The 21,636-nt window shown below is 34.2% G+C and overlaps 1 protein-coding gene across 1 annotated transcript; it reads right to left on the bottom strand.

The window, feature by feature from the left end:
• Window positions 1-206: 206 nt before the first annotated feature.
• On the bottom strand, window positions 207-20,972 carry xrcc5 (X-ray repair complementing defective repair in Chinese hamster cells 5). Its single transcript, XM_081368073.1, has 21 exons — window positions 20,924-20,972; window positions 19,586-19,699; window positions 18,908-19,091; window positions 18,043-18,091; window positions 17,829-17,951; window positions 17,018-17,200; window positions 15,211-15,325; window positions 14,650-14,788; window positions 13,951-14,063; window positions 13,502-13,564; window positions 12,203-12,340; window positions 12,018-12,108; window positions 11,355-11,485; window positions 9,638-9,834; window positions 6,502-6,589; window positions 5,481-5,550; window positions 5,062-5,171; window positions 2,006-2,102; window positions 1,868-1,935; window positions 696-770; window positions 207-542 (listed from the first exon to the last, which is right to left on the bottom strand). The coding sequence occupies exons 1-21, from the start codon at window positions 20,939-20,941 to the stop codon at window positions 528-530; spliced, it is 2,181 nt and encodes a 726-aa protein (XP_081224199.1). The 5' UTR covers window positions 20,942-20,972; the 3' UTR covers window positions 207-527.
• Between the last annotated feature and the right edge of the window lie 664 nt (window positions 20,973-21,636).

Raw genomic sequence — 21,636 nt, 5'->3', positions numbered from 1 at the left:
TTAAAAGGAGATTTTCTCAATGTTTCGATTTTTTTGCATCCTCAGATTCCAGATTTTCAAATAGTTGTATCTCGACCAAATATTGTCATATCCCAACAAACCATACATCAATGGAAAGCTTATTTTTTGACCCTTGTGACTGGTTTTGTGGTCCAGGGTCACAAATGTAGGCATATATAATTGACATCATGATGAGCTGCTCAAATAGGGATTGTGGAATCAGTTTTATTTTGTTTAATCTTTTATTTGAAGCATCACTGCCTGTATAAAGTACATGGACATTTATTTTTTCCTTTAGAAAATCCGACAAGCATAGACTGTGCAGTATATGTGAGACATTCAAGTAATCAAACTCTAGCAACATAATCGTTCCAAACAGCATTTATGATGTACAAAAGCATTTAGTACAAAAGAACACGAATAATTAAAGCACTTGAACTGTTTTTAGGGATTTGTGTGTCACAAGAAATGGCACCTAATGGAGAGTTGCAGAAGGTTGGTGGACGTCGGTGTTGGAGACATCTGTTTTACATCATGTCCAGCTGCATTAAAAAAACATTAGTCAACAACTTAGCATGTCATTAAAAAGTGAATGCCTGATGAAATCTCTACTAAAGCATAACAGACCAGTGAAGTTTTATTTTTCGAACTTTCAGACCATAATCACACTCACAAATATAATAATTTACACTCACCAGATCATCCACATCTCCAGTGTCGTCCTGAGCCGGAGCCGCCGGCTCTTCCTCCTTCTGCTCGAACGCCAGGAACTAAACCAGCAAATACAGAGTTAAACGACCACAATAACACACAGACTTTACCAACAACCTCTGCACATTAAAGAGGACCTATTATGCCCATTTTTAAAGTCTTGATTTTGAAGTTTTCTGGTCTCTACTAGAACAGGTTTTCCTGCTTGAATGTTGATTATTTTCCTCATATTTCCTCATATAATTTTAAATATATTTTAAAGATAATTGAAGTTTATTTTGCACACTTTAAGCATTATGGTATCACATTATTTAATGAGTTATCGCACTTTTCTTCATATTCAGCTCCTCTCTTCCCAGTCTGTCAGTAACGCTCCGGGATGTGTTTCCCGAAAGCATCGTAAGCCAACTATGGTCGCCAGTTCCGTCATTATCAGCAGTTCAACGAGTCGGTGTTTCCCGAAACCAACATTCGCAAACAGCATCGCAAAGTTGTGTGTTTGGAGCGACAGCTTTTGATATGTGGTTAGAAGCAGTTTCTTGACATGTGGACTCAATAAATCTTGAGCCAAATAAGCAAGCTGACATTTAGTACAATCTGTATCTTTTATTTAGAATACATAAAAGTCATTTACGCCTTTTAGTTCGTAAAGAGATTTAATTTAAAGCGTCGTTTTTGAAGAGTGCGCATGTGCCAACGACGTGCTCTAGTATGCAAGAACGAGTCTATGAATGAATCTGGAAATAAAGCAAAATAACTAGAGATAGTCCTCAGATGCCATGTCCGTAATTTATAGCAAAAAAAATGGCATTAATTCGATCTCAAACAGATTCATTAAAATTAGTTATTACTAATACTCCATCATTAACCAACGTGGTTGAACGACCAATTTGCGACCCACATGGTTTCGGGAAACAGTCGTGACTAGCTAGAAAGAAACACACCTTGTTTAGTTCTGGTCTCTATTAAGCCCCGCCTTCTGAAAATCACACTGTGCTCTGATTGGTCGGCTGGATCAGTGTGTTGTGATTGGTCAAGCGCTTTGAGCGTGTTTGGGGAAATGTCCCGCCTCTTACCATAACCGCCAGTTTAACACATTACTAACTCAACCAGGCCCCGCCCCGCCCCGCCCCTTTACTCGTCGAGTTGTGAGTACCTGGCTTGCGTCTTGTTTGGAGACGGTGCTTCCGTCCACTTCATCTTTGCTTATGAGCGTCAGAGCATCTGAAAACACAAGCACATGTTGAAGGCATGATGACTTCAGCTCAACACGAGCAGAAGGCCTGTTCTTTACCTTGTCTAAGCAGATCCCAGAATTCCTGCAGATTCCTGTCAGGAACGCTCCTCTTCAGCGACTGCATGTAAGTGTTGAACAGCTCTGCGTTTCCGCTCTGATGGAGTAAATGTCATTGGTTCTGGTCAGGCGTGTGTAAGCACATGCAATGATGCTCTGAGCTCATGTACTCTTACTTAATGTCATAAACACTGAAAACTGATATCAAGAAATGTAAATGATGCCACACACAGGCGCTGTTTACACCAGCTATTACCATCTGTCTCCGGTGGTCAGGTGTAAACAGGGTCTAAGATTTTCAATAAAAAAAGAAATTGTACTTTATGCCTTAACAGAAGAAGAATAACTATGCTATTGTTAACTAAAACTAAAACAAAAACAAAATTGTGTGCATTCATTTGAAATAAAGCAATATATATAGTACTGTGTGTTTATGTGTGTGTGTGTGTGTGTGTGTGTGTGTGTGTGTGTGTGTGTATATATATATATATATATGTATATATACAGTGGTAGTCAGAATTAATGGCACCCCTGGTAAATATGATCAAAAATGGCTGTAAAAAAATAAATTTGCATGGTTTATCCTTTTGATCTTTCATAAAAATAAAAATAAAAAATAGCAAAAATCTCACCTTTCATTGAAGGAAAATAATTTAAAGTGGGGGAAATCACATATAATAAATGTTTTTCTCCAAAACACATTGGCCACAATTATTGGCACCCCTAGAATTTTTTACGAGTAAAATATCTCTGAAGTATATTCCCATTAATATTTACCTTTATTAGCACACCAGGGTGACTAGGAACATGAAATTGTCCAGCTATGACTTCTTGTTTCACAGGAGTTTAAATATGATGAATACACAAAGGACAAAATTCTTTAATCATCCATCACAATGAGTAAAACCAAAGAATTTAGCGCTAATGACACAACACTAATGAGCATTAAATATACAGCACATATCAAATGGAAAAAGTTGGGTTAAACAGTCTACTTTTTACTAGCCACTTCATTGTTCAAAACAATCAAGTCTTGACTCAAATTCTCTTGACTTGTTCACACTCTTGGTTTAGTTTCCTCAAATCATTGTGGCTTTGTAAATGTGAGACATCCTTAGAAATCGTTCACAAAGCAGGGTTCGTACGGATACTGGAAAATTAAATTCCAAGACTTTCAAGGACTTTTCAAGCACTACTTTTTTGGTTTTGTAGGACTACAATCAGAGGTCTCACTTGTTAACCAATATCTTTATTATATTTCAAATTCTAAAAAAGGAAAATGGATAAATAAAACAAAATGGTACAAATAAAGTGCAGCACATGCCATGACTCTGGTAACTGTGGTAAAAGGATACCATGACAAAGATTTCGCTTTCCTTCTTCAAAGTGATTTTTTTCTCATGAATATATGATTAAGCTGAAGAATGAAAGCTGTATCATATACTTGGATATTCATATGAGCAATATCACGCTCATAGCCATGCGAAATGGCTCTATATCTATATCAGACGGACTGCAGCATTAATTTTGCGTGAAAAGATAGTTTTATCGGTATAATTACACATATACAGTACCAGTCAAAAGTTTGGAAACATTACTATTTTTAATGTTTTTGAAAGAAGTCTCTTATGCTCATCAAGCCTGCAGTAAAAAAAAAAAAAAAAAAAAAAGTAATATTATGAAATATTATTACAATTTAAAATAATGGTTCTCTTTTTTAATATATTTTGAAATGTAATTTATTTTTGTGATGCAAAGCTGAATTTTCATCAGCAAGTACTCTAGTCTTTGGTGTCTTATGATCCTTCAGAAATCATTCTAATATGATGATTTGATACTCAGTTATTATCAATGATGGAAACAGTTGTGCTGTTTAATATATATTTTTGGAATACTTTTTTCAGGATTCATTGATGAGTAAAACGTTAACAGCATTTATTCATAAAAACAGCATTTATTCAAAATAAAAACATTTCTAACAATATAAATCGTTACCATCACCTTTTATCAATTTAACGCATCCTTGTTGAATTAAAGTACTAATTTCTTTAAAAAAAAATAGTTATTGTTCCCAAACTTTTGAACGGTAGTGTATATTGTTACAAAAGATTTCTATTCTAAATAAATACAGTTCTTTTTAACTTTTTATTCATCAAATAATCATGAAAAAAGTATCTCAGGTTATAAAAAAAATATTAAGCAGCACAACTGTTTCCAACATTGATCATAAATCAGCATATTAGAATGATTTCTGAAGGATCATAAGACACCAAAGACTGGAGTACTTGCTGATGAAAATTCAGCTTTGCATCACAAAAATAAATTACATTTTAAAGTATATTAAAAAAAAAAACATTATTTTAAATTGTAATAATATTTCATAATACTACTGTTTGTTTTTTTTTTTTTTAACTGCAGGCTTGATGAGCATAAGAGACTTCTTTCAAAACATTAAAAATAGTAATGTTTCCAAACTTTTGACTGGTACTGTATATATCGTGATATGCATATCGCAACGGCTTGCAATAACTGCGGTCATGAACTAAAGACAAAGAGAAAACCACTCACTGCTCTCGGCTGAATAACTTTTGTAGCTTTAATAAGAATCAGTATTTAATTCATACAGTGAAAACTAAGCCGTGTTTTATTTTTACATTTGATTATTCAGTTTCTGTTGTTAAATAACCCTAATGTAGGATAACCTGAACCCCTAAACCCCACTGATGTTAAAATAACACTTCTTACGCTACAGTAAAACACTGATGTTCACTTTCAGAAGCTGTAGGGATGTTTTATTGTCACAAAAAGAGGTTATATCATTTTAAATATATTTTAAAGATAATTGAAGTTTATTTTGCACACTTTAAGCATTATGGTATCACATTATTTAATGAGTTATCGCACTTTTCTTCAGTAGCGTGCATATCAGACGCCAGCTGAGTTCAGATCCTCTGACATGAATCCAAACAGTGTCTTTTTCCTAGTACCCGAAAAAACCCACCGACTGGCCCTTAAGTGATCCCTGATTGGATGCGGAGGTTTAATTGAGAGCTCACCGATACAGACTGATCCCTGAAAGCCTGGATACATGCAATGCTCTTGGTGTAGTACTCAGGGCTCCTGTTGCCCAGCAACTGCTCAATCCTGTGGGTCAGCTGCTGGCACGCTGTCAAGGTTACAAAACAATGATTATCAAAGCGAATGCACTAACAAGAGAACCTGCGGCTAACATTCAGAAACAACACCGCTCAATGACAGAGTCCGTCAAATCAATTAAAGCTTACATCACACTGAGCGACTATTCACTGCTTTAGAGACGACTTGCAACCTTGCAGACATGCCTGAAGCGCCACTACTGCATTTACAATATGCTATGCATAATAGTTGACACTTTTTGTAAGGTTACTAACGTCGCTCATCGTAGGAGTGAGAGATGAAAAAAATTAAAAAATAAAACTGAACAATCAAATCTCACCCTGATCGAAAGAAATGGTCTTCTGTCTAATCAGCGTGCAGAAATCTCTCGTCGGATTGACACTGCCGACCTGAAAGAGAGAGCCATAATTCATATTACAGTATTAGAGTAAATATGAATACATGTTTCTGGTCTTATTTGTGCTTATGTTACTGTAAATAACTCTCTTAGTCTCTGAAACAGCTTTTCTGCTGACAGGCAATGGAAAAATCGAAAAGTCTTCACTCTGAAATGTGTCATGTTTCGTACAAAATGGGCTGCGAAAGGCCTTTCATATTAACTTTAAGACAGTGAGAGGTTTCAGAATGTTTTATAAATTAAAGAGAAAGCATTAAAAAAATATATATAAAAAATATTTAAATTAGTGCAGTCAAATCGATTATTCACATCTAACATAAAAGTTTGTAAATCTATAATATTTACAAATATAATATTGTAAATGTATAATATATAACTTTTACGTAAGATGTGATTTGATTGCACTAATTTAAATATATAATTCAATGTAATATATTACTCTACAGTAAAAAAGTTTGGGGTCGAAAGGTTTTTGAATCTCTTCTGCTCACTAAGGCTGCATTTATTTGATCAAAAATACAGTAAAAACAGTAATATGAAATATTATTACAATTTAAAATAACTTTTCTATGTGAATATATAGTAAAATGTAATTTATTTCTGTGATCAAAGCTGAATTTTCAGCATCATTACTCCAGTCTAATATGCTGATTTGCTGCTCAAGACACATTTATGATTATTATCAGTGTTGAAAACAGTTGTGCTGCTTCATATTTTTTGCAGAAACCATAATACATTTTATTCAGGATTCTTTGATGAATAGAAAGCCCAAAAATAACAGAATGCCTTTACTGTTACTTTTGATAAATTTAATGCATCACTGCTGAATAAAAGTGTGTGTTTCTTTCAAAAAGAGCCCTAACTTTTGAACTGTAGTGTAAAACATAAACTTATAAAATCTAGTAATTTTAATTAGAGTGTACATTATTGAACAGGTTCTCACCGATGTGACGTTGCCCTGCGCAATCTCAGCAAAGTTGAACTCTATCTCTTCATCCACTTTGACTTTCTTCACATCCGGCTCATCAGCACTGATGAAGACACAATCAACATCACCAACTAAAACAAACACTTTCTGCCCTGATTTCATATGATGACAAGTTTTGTGCCCACATCTATTAGAAACATGAATGGTTGATAAATTTACCCACCAAGGTGTATGCCCGTGTGTGCAGATTTGGTGACTATTTCCCTTTATTTATCTATTTTTAATGCAACTATTTTAATGTTTACTGCTTATTTATCATGTATTTATTGTATTTTGCTTATTATTTATTTACATGGAACTGTATGTAATGCGTGTGTGTGTGTGCGTGTGTGGTATATTGTGTTGTGTTTGTGGAACCGTACACGCATTGATGCTCAACACGAATGAAGTTCCTAATGGATAAATAAAGTTCTTTGAATTGAATTTTGAATTGAAATTATAAACAGTAAAAATGCCAGAAAGTTCAACCTTAAAAGTATGCAGACATAGAGGAATACTTCATTCCAATTGGTCAATTGCAAAATAAACCCCTCCCCCATCGGTTAGCATAACTGCATGTTTCTTCATTGCTATAGAGAGCCTAAGTCCCGCCCCTCCGCTTCCGGCTCATGGGACCTTATTTCGGAAAAAATATGTATGGAAGTCAATGGCGAGAGATAACTTATCTTTTTATTCCGTCTGAACTGTGCCCTGAATTACACATATGATGTTTGTCAATTTAAAAGGTAATTATGAAAGTCAAGAAAGTCGCAGTTTGTCATAAAACAGAAGAGTAACGTTTAGTTTTATGTGAAAATCGCTCAATGAACTACATCTCTCGTCTCGCACTATGTACGTCACAAGATCCGTTGCTCGTATGTGTGTATTCTGGCTCAAAACACTCAGGCATGACGGCGTAACGTTACGATTATAATGTAAGACTATAGAAAAAATGACAGACGTTAGCTTCAGTAAAGTTAGCTTCATTCATTGAGAGAAAAGGTATGACGTCGCATGTGCGCCTTCTGGGTTTGTAGTCTTTGTAATTAGGTATTTTCACAGTCTTATACCTCAGCAGTTTTACATCAAGCTGCGACTTTCTTGACTTTAAAATGTATCTTTTAAATTGACAAACATCATATGCAGGGGTTAAAGTGAAAAAAAATCCTGAGCCTGAACATTTTTTGGGAGGCGCGGGTGGGGGTGGGGGGGGGCTTCATTGGCACCATTTATTTTCAAGCATGTTAATGGCATATTTTTATGAATAAAGACCAGTATCACTGATATAGCTACTTATGTCTCTTTGTCCAAAATTTGAAACATTTATTAAGCTTAAAAAAATATAACAACTTTTAATTTAAGTAAACTTAAAACAATCATCACTTAAACCCATAATAAATGTAATATTTACCTGTACCTTACCTGTCTAACCAATGTGAATTATATAGAAATTGAATACGTTTATAAAACAGTCCGCACTGCATTAATTATAAATGAAAAATAGATTAATCCTTAAGCGTTTGGCAGTTAGTAATTTTCTCTGTTCCCATTGTTCTTTGGTTAACTTTACTAACAGAGAGAATTGCTGTCACTTACCCGCCGCTGCTGACAGGATCTCACGCATTCTCTACTCTTTACGAACTATTTAAGATTGTATTTAACTAATTTTACTGTTCTTGTGAAGATACTCGACAAAACTGACATTTTGACATAGCCTAAATGTGTGTGTTATGGTTCGTACAAGCGCGAAAGGGAACTCGATGGCGCGCTGTCGACTGCGAATGCGATACTGGCGCGCGTCTTTCTGTGTGTGTGTGTGTGTGTGTGTTTCAGGAGGACATTCATTCACTGACAGCGCGTTCTCTTTTGTCTTCTCGCGCATTGATAGTTTAAAACATTTGCGTGAAGGAGAGCATGATCATATAACCCAAAGGATGACAGAAAGAACAGACGCTGCGATAAATATTTTAACACGGTAGAGCTGGACAAATTAATCGCATGCGTTTACTTTGACAGCACTAACGTTAGGCTACTTGTCATACATTGCTGACAGAAAATGTTGCGGTTTAAAGTGGACTCGTTTTCATGGTAGGCCTACATAGAATGTGTTTTTTTTTTGTAAGCTACACAGAATATTTAATTAAATATTCAAATTAAATATTTAGCCAAGTCTGAAGTTACCAAGGAGCAGTGTATGTTAACGTTAGCTCAGTTATCAACAGGTGTAGACAGAAAATATGATTATCCTGACCTGAGCTAATTTACTAAACCAACTCAAACCTCTCCTTTCTTTCTTTTCATCCATGATGACATTAAGTCACGTACCGTTACCTGTTGTTTCTGGCGTTTCATCGCTGTCTGTGCTGCAACCGCTAAGTTACTCGCTCATTAGAACATTCAGTGAGCTATTTTACACAGGCTCGGTCCTGCTCCTCCGTGTCAATGACGGCGTGCGGTTAAACATCATAACAAACGAATTTTAGTGGGGGTGGGAAGGACAACGGGATTTTGGAAAGTGTCCTGTCCCCATAGGAAATTACGCCCGTGCAGGAGGACATCATCCAAAGCTTCATGAACTAGCGCTCCTTTCCCCGACAACGCTAACGTGACGTATAAATCTCAATCACACTGTGTTGCCAGGCCCCGCCCTGCTCTGCTTCTGATAGGCTTGTAACGTTAGTAGAGCTGCGTTTCTTTCATATGATTGGTAGGTGAAATCAATTGACTCGAAAATATTGAACCGCATGCAAGATTCAAATTTATTTATTTTCTTCATCACGGCCGCACGCCGGAGATCCGGCACGGTGCCGGAATACTTTAAGCCCTGCATATGTGTAAATCAGGGCACAATTCAAACGAGATCAAAATATTTGTTGTCTCTCGCCATTGACTACCATACAATATTTTTCCGAAATAAGGTCCCATGGTGGTCGACCGGAAGGGGAGGGACTTAGGCTCTCTATTCCACTTAAATAATGAAAAACGTCCACTGATAGCAGTGTAAATATGTCTACCACAATACACAGATCCCATTAAACCGCCCCTGCTGGAAGTCATAGCACTTCTCATTGATTTGAAGCGCAGCTCCAGTGTTGATTTGATCCATTCTCACCTGATGCCGAACACGTCTGCGCTTGTCTTCTGCTCTTTCTTTTTCTGCACCACTTTCATGGGGAACTTGGTCTTGACGTCCTGCAGAGGAGCCTGGCAGCGTGTGGCCACGGCCTGGGGTCGCTCGAGGGCCGCTTTCAGCCAGGGCTCGATGGATGGCAGGGGTCCATCAGGATTCACACCGCGGTGATGCAAACACTGAGGACACGAGCCAAGAGAAGATCAATGAGACCCACTGCAGAGACACGGCCTGAGACAACATGGATTTCACAGCCAATGTCACACACACCTGAATCACTGTATTACTGGAGGACAAAGAGAGGAGATGTGAGGGGGAATAAACACTAGGGCACAGAGTGTGTGTGTGCATTTTGAAAGAAACAAATGCTTTTATTCAGCAAGGATGCATTGAATTGATCATGGGAATATCTCAGAGTATCCACTGTACGACTGATTGCACTGTATTCTTCCTTTTGAGTCTAAACTGAACTCAAATTGCACTGAGAATTGGGTAAGAGAGAAACACAAACCACTAAATTAGGGAAATTGAAAGATACACCGGTGTTTCGCTAGATGAGTTTATTCTATGCATCACTTTATTTCATTTTACTCTAATTCAGTCCTTTTATAACTTCTTTTATTTTGTGCTTGTTTTCCATGCAAAGCACTTGCACTGAATTGCCATAGTGTGACATTTTAATTACTTACTATGTAAAGCATTTTGAATAACTGTTTACATTTTCCTTGCTTTTATTTTGTGATTATTTTTATTCCTTTCTATGTAAAGCACTTTGAATTGCCATAGTGTATGAAATGTGCTATTAATAAACTTGCCTTACCTTGATCAAAATGATTTTCTATTTCAACTAAATGCTGTTTTTGTGAACTTTCTATTTATCAAAGAATCTTAGAAAAAGCAGCACAACTTTTTTTAACATTGATAATAATCAATAATCAGTTTCTTGAGCTGCAAATTATCATATGAGAATGATTTCTGAAGATCATGTGACACTGAAGACTGGAGTAATGATGCTGAAAAGTCAGCTCTGATCACAGGAATAACTAATGTTTTAACATATATTCAAAAAAGAAAATAGAAATTTTGAATTATAATAATATTTCACAAAATGTGTGTTTTTACTGTATTTTTGATCAATTAAATGCAGCCTTGGTGAGAATAAGATTCCCAAACTTACCGTATATATATATATATATATATATATATATATATATATATATATATATATATATATATATATATATATATACATACACACACACATGGCATGCTATACGCATAATGAACGAACAAAGAATAAAACATTTTTGCAGCATTTATTAATCTAGGTTAATATTAATTTATATAGCTATATACTATTGTTCACTGTTAAAGTCAGCATTAAATTTGCTAGTTTTTTCTTTCCAATTGTGAGTTGCAGTAACAAACTGAACCTTATTGTAAAAGTGTTACAAAAAATAGATGTTTAAAATGTATAGATAACCATGCTTGTTTTTGACTGTATTGTTAAATTGATGCATATAAATGAAAATGCTTAAATATCATTCTTCCTCAAGTTAGAGTGTGAAACACATGCCTTGAGTTTTTAGCTGGACGTTTACTTCCTACTTTTACTCCTTACATTAAACATTCTGAATCTATTTGACCACTATGAGAGTATTGGATATTGTCAGGCTGCCCATCCCCATTCCCATCATGCCTGGAAAAGTCTCTGGAACTGTGGGTTTGGTATGTGGTTGACTTTAAAGATGTCCACGCTCTCTCCATCCTCGTCCTCTTCCATCAGCATCATGGAGTCGATCAGCGAGTCCACGGCTGACAGCTGAGACTCTGAGACATTCACACAGAGACAAGAACGTCAATATGCATCTCCTTTAGTCTATATGTGGCCCTGGACCACAAAACCAGTCACAATGGTCATTTTTTTTCATTGAGATGTATATATCATCTGAAAGCTGAATAAATAAGCTTTCCATTGATGTGTGGTTTGTTAGGATAGAACAATATTTGGTCGAGATACAACTATTGAGAATCTGGAATCTGAGGGTGCAAAAAAATCTCAACATTGAGAAAATCTCCTTTAAAGTTGTTCATTTATGTTGGCGATTGTGCTGCATTCACTCACAAAAATAAATGTTTTATATATTTACAGTAGGAAATTTGCTAAATATCTTCACGGAACATGATTTTTACTTAATATCCTAATGATTTTTGGCATAAAAGAAAAATCGATAATTTTGACCCATACAATGTATCTACAAAATATACCCGTGCGACTCGTGACTGGTTTTGTGATCCAGGGTCACATGTGCCACAGAATCTAACTCTGTATTTATTTGGCTCTTGTGATGTGAGGTCCCACCTGAGGGCACGAACTTCTTGTTGTTTTCCAATGATGGGAAGGAGAAATGTCGGAGATCCTCCATATAGGGCAGCTGGACGTACAGCAGACACTGAGGACGGGAGACATGAGGAGTGACTCTGGTGTGCAACATACTTAAGATTAAACATTTAAAGTGTGTTTTCTGCTCGATATGATCCACATACTTCATATTTCTCCTTGATGCAGGGAAAGGCGGCGCCCACTTGAGGATTGCTGCGGCGATCGTAAGCATAACGCACAATCGCTGCCATCTTTAGACCGTCAAGGGCATGAATCAGAGCGGACAGAGCCACTGCCGCATGCTGCACACACACAATAAAACACACTCACAAAAGAACATATGCAGTCAAGTCAAAAGTCTCAGACGGCTAGTTACAATGCTGCTTTTATTTACACAATCATTCAAAAGTTTGGGGTCAGTTCAATTTGGGTTTTTTTTGGTAACACTTTACTTGAAGCCTTTATTGTAATGCATTATTAAAAGTATTTTTAATGCATTAATTATGCATCTTATAATGCATTGTGATATCTCATAAATAATTGTAACCACAGTACACCTTTAGAAAGTACAATGCATTAAAACATGACAAACACTTTCAGATGTAACAAGGAATCTGTGAATATTATAATGCATTTAAACTTTGGTTACAATTATTTATGAATAGATATAATACATTATAACGCACATTATGAATATCTTTATAATGCATTATACATAAATGCTTTAAGTATTACCGTTCCTTTACTGTATATAAATTATTCATTTGATTCAGCAAGGATGCATTAAATTGATCAAAAGTGACAGTTAAGACATTTACAATGTTGCAAAAGATTTATATTTCAAATAAACGCTGTTCTTTTGAACTTTCTATTAATCAAAGAATCCTGAAATAAAGCATTATGGTTTCCCATATAAAATATTAAACAGCACAACTGTTTTCAACACTGATAATAATAATAATAAATGCAATGGCTACTGAAAGTAGTTTTTTTTTCTAGCACTGGAATAAATTACATTTTACATATATATATTCAAATAGAAAACAGTTCTTTTAAATGAATAAAATGATAATAAAATAAATAATATCTCACAATATTACTGCTATTTTTGATTAAATAAATGCAGCCTTGGTGACTTTTAAAAAACATTTAAAAAATCATAACGACCCCAAACTTTTATGTGCAAAATATATTATCAGCATAATAATTTGAGTGAAAAATGAACATGAACATGAGAATGTCACTGTCATTCTTTCTTAATTTTACATTCTTTTTCTTTTTTCAAAACTCCAAAACTTTGTTAATTTCCAGGTTGAAATAAAAATTATTTTATATGTGTCCTCAAACTTTTGGTCACCACCGCCATATCCATTCAAACATCACAGTTACTGACAATTACTAAACAAATTATTAAAATTAAGCAAATAATATCACAGTGAACACAAAAGCTTTGTAAAACTCACCTCATCATCTCTGGGAGCAAAAACTTTGACAACTTGGCTTCCCATAAACTGATGACGACGAATCTGCATCAAACAAACAAACAAACAAACAAACAAACAACTGTCATTGTACATTATAAAGCGAACACACAAGGCAAAGCACATCAGTGCAGTTCAAAGTGTTTACATTTACACAAATATCAACATTTTCAGTAAAATTATTAGATTTTTGAGAATGTGCTAACGTAATCGTCCTACGGGCCGGACCGCCACAAATAAACAATTTGTAATCAGTAACTTTCTATTATGTCCTGTCAGAGTTCTTACACTCATTTCAAGTTGCAGGAAAGCTATTTTATAAATATTGCACTATTTTAGAGCTGAGCACAACAAGAACTTGCAGTCACTATAGAAAGTGCAATTTGTAAAACTCGTTTGAAAAGAGCGCCATCTGCTGGACAGCATCTTACCGCCTCCTGCTTCGTGAAGCCAAGCACAGCAAAACACTTCCCATCATGCTTATATTTCATCTGGTCCTCGTCCACCTTTGAAAACGGAACAATGTCACTTCCGTAACGGAAACCTATAGGAAACACAGAGCATAAACAGAAAGTGCTTGTTTCAAAACATTTCAAGTCACATTTATATTTATATAGTGCTTTATTACAATACAGATTGTCTCAAAGCAGCTTCACAGCAATAAACAGGAAAATTACAGTGTAAACGTTGTAAAATTATTAAATTCTGAAACATTACTTAAAGATTGAGGTTAGTAAGATTCGTTATGTTTTTGAAAGAAGTCTCTTATTCTCACCAAGGCTGCATTTATTTAATGAAAAATACAGTAAAAATAGTGAAATATTATTACAGTTTAAATGAACTGTTTTCCATGTGAATATATTTTAAAATGTAATTTATTCCTGTGATGCAAAGCTGATTTTTTTTGTCACATGATCCTTCAGAAATCATTCTAAAACATTTCAATGTCTAAATTCAGTTCCAATTTTGTTCTCATCGGACAGTTAATTATTTAGCTAATTATTTGTTTTTTTAAACCCAATTTCAACCTACGTTCACAAAACTGACTGTGTCCCAAATCTGATGTTGTAATGAAAGAACTGCAAAAATGACAGTGAGTGAATGCAACATTTTCAATCTTTGTTCTGCACCTTGGATAGTGTCATCCTTCTGTACTTCGGTTTCATCATCGTCGTTCAGGCAGTAAACCGATTCCCTCTTGACGTCCTCCCGCTGGTGACTCTGAGCGTCCACCACGGTCCAGGACTTCTTCACCTTCTCCTCCGTCACCTGACGGCCACCGAACACAATATTAAAGGAATGGTAACGGCAAGCCAATCAGATAACGGCCACATTGAGCTGGCCAATCGTAGCACGTTCGTAGCAGGCAGAGTTGTGTTTGTAAAATAATAAAACATTTGTAAATATTTTTTAATTAGCAAATCTCATTTTTATTTATTTGTGAATTTTATAACTTTTTGTTAAACTCTTCACATTTATTTGTGGATCTTAATCTATTTATTTGGAATAATGCAACAATTCTAACCCTATACGAATGCAACCAGGAAAACGTTCCTAGGGGAACCATTAGCTTTTAGGGGAGCTAAACCATTATCCTGGTGGCTAGTTCCTAGAACCATCCGATGCGAAAGACCCTTTAGACCGGATTAGATCGGATTGTATTCTGAGGGACGCTTTGAACAGGAACTCACAGCTTTGTATCCAACGATGCGGATGGTCAGCGAGCTGCCGATGGTCATCTGACATGGCCAAGCCATCGGCCTCCTCTCGATACGCTTGAAGACGGACAGCTTCTCCAGAGCATCACTGCAGAAAACATCAACACAATCACTTTCTATTTAAAGATTTTTAATAATTTTTTTGTGATTTTTGCCTTTATTGTGATAGGATAGTATCGAGTGGACAGGAAGCCGGGATTCGAACTCGTGTCACCTGAAGCGCAACGGCACTATATATCGGTGCGCTGCCCATCGGTGCCGACAACACACTCACTGTCTGACAAATGAACACTTTTCTAGGCTTACTGGATAATTTTTTCCAATTTGAACTGTATATCAGGTACTAATCATTTGAGTTAATAGATTTAAACGATTATTAGCAGATTATTAATAGATTTAAACGATTAATGCAACTCAAATAAGACGTGACAATGGAGAAATTATGTTGAAAATTCAGCCTTGCCATCACAGGAATAAATTATATTTTAAAACATATTCTAATAGAAAACAGTTATTTTAAATTGTAATAATATTTCACAATATTACTGTATTTTTATTATATAAATGCAATCTTGATGAGCATTAAATGAGACTCTAAATGGACTGAATGACGTTGATTTGGAGGCTAGTTTTACTCACAAAAATCAGCATGTCGTTGATGATGATTTATCTGGAAAGCCTGTAAATCACACTATTAAAATTTATTTCCTGACATGTCCATGAATTTCGGAAATATCAGGCTTTTAGTTATTCTGATTCCTGACAGACTGGCTCACCTAAGAAAATCAAAGCTCTTTTTATAAGTCGCTCTGAATAATAGTGTCTGCGCTTTACAGTTCACTTCCTGCGGCCCCTGGAGTCGGTCATGTGGGCTTAAGTGCCTCGCTTGATGTGCGTAACCGTGAGTGTTTGTGTGTTTTTGAATGACTGATTGATGCAGCGTCCTCAGACATTCGAACTGCTACTAATGCAGTGTTGGAATGAAATGAGGATGAGTAAATAATGACTATTTTCATTTCTGAGTAGACTAATCCTTTAAATTAAGAAGTAAAATGATAATTATTAAAAACCTATAATTATTTAAAAAAAAACTTTTAAACCAATTTGCACAAATATATGTAAAAAAAAAAAAATTATACATAAAAAAAAAAAAATATATATATATATATGTGTGTGTGTAAAAATACATTAAATATATTATTTATTAATTTATTTAAATATAAAAAACATTTTTTTTAGCTTACATTATTCTTATAATTATAAAATATATTTTATTATACATTTTAATATTTAAAATTATTTTAAAAAAACTTTAAACCAATTTGCAAAAATATTAGTAAAACATTTCTTTATACACATTTTTTTTCATATATAATAAAAATATATTATGTAATATATTACTTATTGTGTATTATTTAATTTTAATTAAAATATAATTACATTTAAATATTTTATTAATTTATTCAAATACAAAACATTTTTATTTTATATTATTTTTTAATTATAAAATATATTATATTATTTTCTATTATACATTTACATTTTTTTTTTACCAATTTCTTTATAATAAAAATACAAATATATTTATGTAATATATTATTTATTGTATTATTTCCTTTTTATAAAAAAATATGAAATAAAAATATGAAATAAATGTATTAAAATATGAAAAAAAATTATTAATTTTTATTATACATGTTTATACTAATTATAATATATTTCATAATATAAAGAAACTGTGCACTATCTATATTTTCCACTTGCAGATATGCATTCATACCTAAACGTGTGGACCTCCTCCAGGCCGTCCTCCTCTAGGCTAGTCATGATGTTTCTGACCATCTCCAGTCCTTGTTTCTGCTGTTTGTTCAAGCCTTTTCCAGGTCGGGGAGGAGCCGCTGACGGTCCCGGTCCGTCCCCGTCACCATTCCCTCTGTCCTCATCATCCACAGGGAACGGCAAACTGAACGGACCAAACAAACTGCATATTAGGGCTGGGCAACATCGATTTTTCGATTAATCGTTTTCTAAAATGTGGTCGATTTAAAATCGATCCTCAAAGGCCACGAATCGATTTGTTTCCATACTTATTTATCTCTCACCCAAAAGCAAGTATTAGTTTTCCTCCACTGGTCATGGGCTCGTATGTGAATGTTACAGCTAATGCTGTGAGACTTGATGTTTGTTTTCTCTTAACCATAAAATAACCTGATCCTGTTTGATCAAGGCATTCGGCATCTGTTCTGACTCGTCCAATTTGCAGCATCAATTTTTCATCTTGCATCAAAATCCTGTCTATTCATTGTATGCATCTGAAATATAGAGTTGGATTCTGTTTTAAAGTACCCAAGTGTACCTAAGTTCTTAATTTCTTTTTATTAATTAACCACTTGTAAACTTATGTTCACTGTTCTTTTTTATAAATATAGGATTTGTATTAAATCTATATTCGGTGAGTCGAATCGAAATCAAAATTCGAATTTAGATTTGAAAGAAAATACTTTAAACTATATACATTATTTCTGAAAAATAACTATATTGTGTAGCCCTTTTATCATTATTAGTATCAGTTATCAGTGCATGTTTCTTACAAGAACTGCATGGTGATGCCAGCTTTCTTCAAGTTCTGGATGATAACGTCCAGCTGGTCTGCCGAGGTCTGTATGTTCAGATCCGTCAGCAAGACGATGTTCAGACGATCGGTTTTCTTCCCCCTAAAAAAAAAAAAAGCAAATTAAAAAAGTGTGAATGCAGCTGTAAAAACCCCTCAATTGCATTTAAAAAGAAAAACGACAAAAATCTCACATGGTTTCATTCTGCAGAAGGTCCATGCAAACCACAAGAGCATCAAGCCCTGACAAACAAGTCAAGGACTTTACAGACTAACATTAACATGAATACAAACAATATTATTAAGTTAAAACCACGTAAAATGTTTACTAGTCCCCATGAAATATATGAAAAATATATGAAATAATCCATGATGTGGATTTAATGGTCACAAGACATGCAGGTAAATGAATAATATATTTCTATAATTAATATTATTTCATTTAAAATAAAAAACAATTAAAAAACAATTATAAATAAATTTAATGTATTTATATAATTATAAAATATATTGTATTATTTATACATTTGAATACTAAATAATAAAACATTTTATAACATAAAGAAATTGTTTACGATTCTCTGATGTGGTTTAATGGTCTCTTGACATGAAGGTAAACAAATAAATTATTTCTTATAAAATAAACAAAATAAAAATTAACCTTTTATTTTGATCGTTTTTATTTTTTAAATTATTTATTTATTTCAATGTAATATTTTTATGCTTTAATTTATTAGTATTTTATCAATCACAACCCCCTGATAAACACCTTTTAATTTATTTTATATGATTTGATTTTTATTAAAAAATAAATAAATTAAATCATTTGTATTTATTTATGTACATATAAAACGTATTTATATATTTATAAAATACATTATATATATAATTATTAGCAGTTCCCTCATGAACCACATTTTGGAAACCCTCAATTACAAAATATCTTGTATTCATTTGGTTTCATATATTTTACGATACACCTAGTCTCACGAGAGCTATAAAGTCTGGTGTCGTCTTATCTTATCAACGATTATACGGTAACGGTAACATGAAGGATACAGTCTGCTTGCTGACCACCGGGTTGAAGTTCACTCTCGATCTCTTGGAGCAGCTCAAAGTCAGGCATCATGAGGTGCCGGTGAACCGTGATGTTCTCATACTGCCCGTCTTTGGCCAGAGGGTTTTTAGTGCCATCGGTACCAAACAGCACCAGAGCCACCTCGTCTTTATTCTCAGCAAACACCTGAAATATAGAAAAACAGCTTGATTTACGTCCTGTGTAATGGCAGTCTCGAGTCGCACGGGTATATTTGTAGCAATAGCCAACAATACATTGTATGGGTCAAAATTATCGTTTTTTTTTTTATGCCAAAAATCATTAGGATATGAAGTAAAGATCATGTTCCATGAAGATATTTAGTAAATTTCCTACTGTAAATATATAAAACATTTATTTTTGTGAGTGAATGCAGCACAATCGCCAACATAAATGAACAACTTTAAAGGAGATTTTCTCAATGTTTAGATTTTTTTGCACCCTCAGATTCCAGATTTACAATAGTTGTATCTCGACCAAATATTGTCATATCCTAACAAACCACACATCAATGGAAAGCTTATTTATTCAGCGTTCAGATGATGTACAAATCTGAATTTCAAAAAATGTACCCTTTTGACTGGTTTTGTGGTCCAGGGTCACAAAAAATTATAAATAAATTGAGAACATTGAGTACCAACCTGGCGCTGGACGAACCTCTGGATGACTTTTTTGGCTTGTTCAAAGGGCGGTTCATGACCCGGCTCAGAGTTGCTCATGGAGAAACCCACGTCCATGCACAGCACCATCGCTGACTACAGAAAGAGAGTCAGATGTCAAAGTCAGATGAGGATACGTGCATAATTCTATGGATGCTTGTTTCCGCAACGGAATAAAAAAGTATGTATAAATATAACTGCGAGATTTTATCACAGAATTCTGAATTTTTTCCTCCCAATCGCAAGTTTATATCTTGCAATTGTGAATTTATTTCTCACAATTCCAACCTTTTCAGAATAGTGAGATATAAACTCGTAACTGCGAGAAAATAAGTCAGAATTGTGGGATATCATTTATCTTGCAATTAAAAAAAAAAGAAATCGCAACTTTTCATCTCACAATTCTGACTCTCAATTCTGATTTTATATCTCACAATTCTGACTTTTTTCTCAGAATTGTGAGATAAAAAGTCCCAGTTATCTTATCTTTATATTCCGTGGTGGAAACAAGCTTTCAAGTCAAGTCACCGTCATTTATATGGCGCTTTTTACAATACAGATTGTTTCAAAGCAGCTTTACAGAGAGAAAATAATGCAACAAAGTTTGTTTCTAGATGAAAATAGTGTCACAGTCCAGCTTAAGTAAGTTCAGTGATGGTTCATTTTTGTTGTAAAAAAGTTATTAAGCTTTCATAGAATTCTTCAGAGAGAGAGAGAGAGTAAATATTTAAATATGGTTTGATCGGAAAATTATGACAGAATTATATATTTTTTATACAATGATATTAAATGAGACATATGCTTAACTCTTAATATTTCTCAGAAGTTTCTCCTGAGAAAAATCTCACATGTGTCTCTTCTAGAGCTTCAGAAAATGTCTCAAGCTTTGCTCAAATTTTAAACAAAAGATACTAAAACAATAGCATTTTATATTTTACTCGAGATCTCAATATAAACAGAAATATTTTCGTTAACCAATGAGCAAATAATGAGCAATCCACATAATACATCTATGACAGCATTCGTAATATTCAAAATATAAATCCTATCTATTTTAATGTACCTATCTGATATCAACTTGAATATTAAACGATACTTAAATCTGCAGATAATAACTTAAATATGACACTTATTTTCTACATTTTCTGAGTAACTTAAGTGGGTGAAATGTTCTGTTCTTTGTGAATACGGACATAAATACAAACCAGATGGTGAGTCTGTCTTATGTACTAGCAGCTACGTGTCTCATAAAAGTTAAGTCATTATTTATTAATAATAAAACAAGCTTTTGATTATGAAGACCAAGAATGACTAAATTACCTTCGCCGCTCGCGCCATCTCTGCTGGTTTCCGTCTGTTATTGTTCCGGGTGAGTAAATGAACGGATGATACAAGGTTCCGCCTCAGACAGCGAAACTAAATTATAATAAAAAACCCAAAACTTTTGTGTTCCTATATTCCAGGCCACTTGATAATTAAATATAAATATATATATAAATATATATAATTTAAAACACAGTTTTAAACTTCGAGTAAACGATTGTTTTACCTCAACCTGTAAAAGAGAAGCGCTCGGGGATAATGCAAAACATTAGAGTAATCATATGCTTGAATACTGAATATATCTGTTTGAAGCAGGAGTCTTCTTATACTAGATGAAGCATGTTCTAAGTGGGTCAAACTACATTCATATATCCAGTCATAACATGAATGTTACAGTCTCCGCAGGGCAAATCTCCGGTTGCTGGATACTAGACATGCAATGTCATGCATGTAGCCTTTTGATTGTTTTGGATGAATGTGATTTCACCAAATGCATCATGTTTATGGATCAACATTACAACATTCAATCAACCAATACGATTTGAGGGACAAGTTTACAGTTTATGTCAAGTTTAAACTTATAAGCAGAGTTGGTCCTTCTATATCGGTGTTACTGTTTTTTTTTTTTTTTCTAAGGCACATTTATAAAAGATACTAACACTGGCTTAATCTAAACCCTGTCTGTGAAACCAGGCCTATGAGTCTAACAA

The sequence above is a fragment of the Scardinius erythrophthalmus genome (assembly GCF_964197995.2).
Source record: "Scardinius erythrophthalmus genome assembly, chromosome: 6".
Classification (NCBI taxonomy): domain Eukaryota; kingdom Metazoa; phylum Chordata; class Actinopteri; order Cypriniformes; family Leuciscidae; genus Scardinius; species Scardinius erythrophthalmus.
Note: the sequence above shows the minus strand (reverse complement) of the source record. Positions and strands in the feature narration are given on the sequence as shown.

Coding starts and splice junctions, on each gene's coding strand:
- xrcc5 (XM_081368073.1), bottom strand. Junction 19,092..19,585: donor AGAGGTTCGTCCAGCGCCAG/GTTGGTACTCAA, acceptor TCTATATTTCAG/GTGTTTGCTGAGAATAAAGA. Junction 9,835..11,354: donor AGTTCCAGAGACTTTTCCAG/GCATGATGGGAA, acceptor TCGTGTCCTCAG/TGTTTGCATCACCGCGGTGT.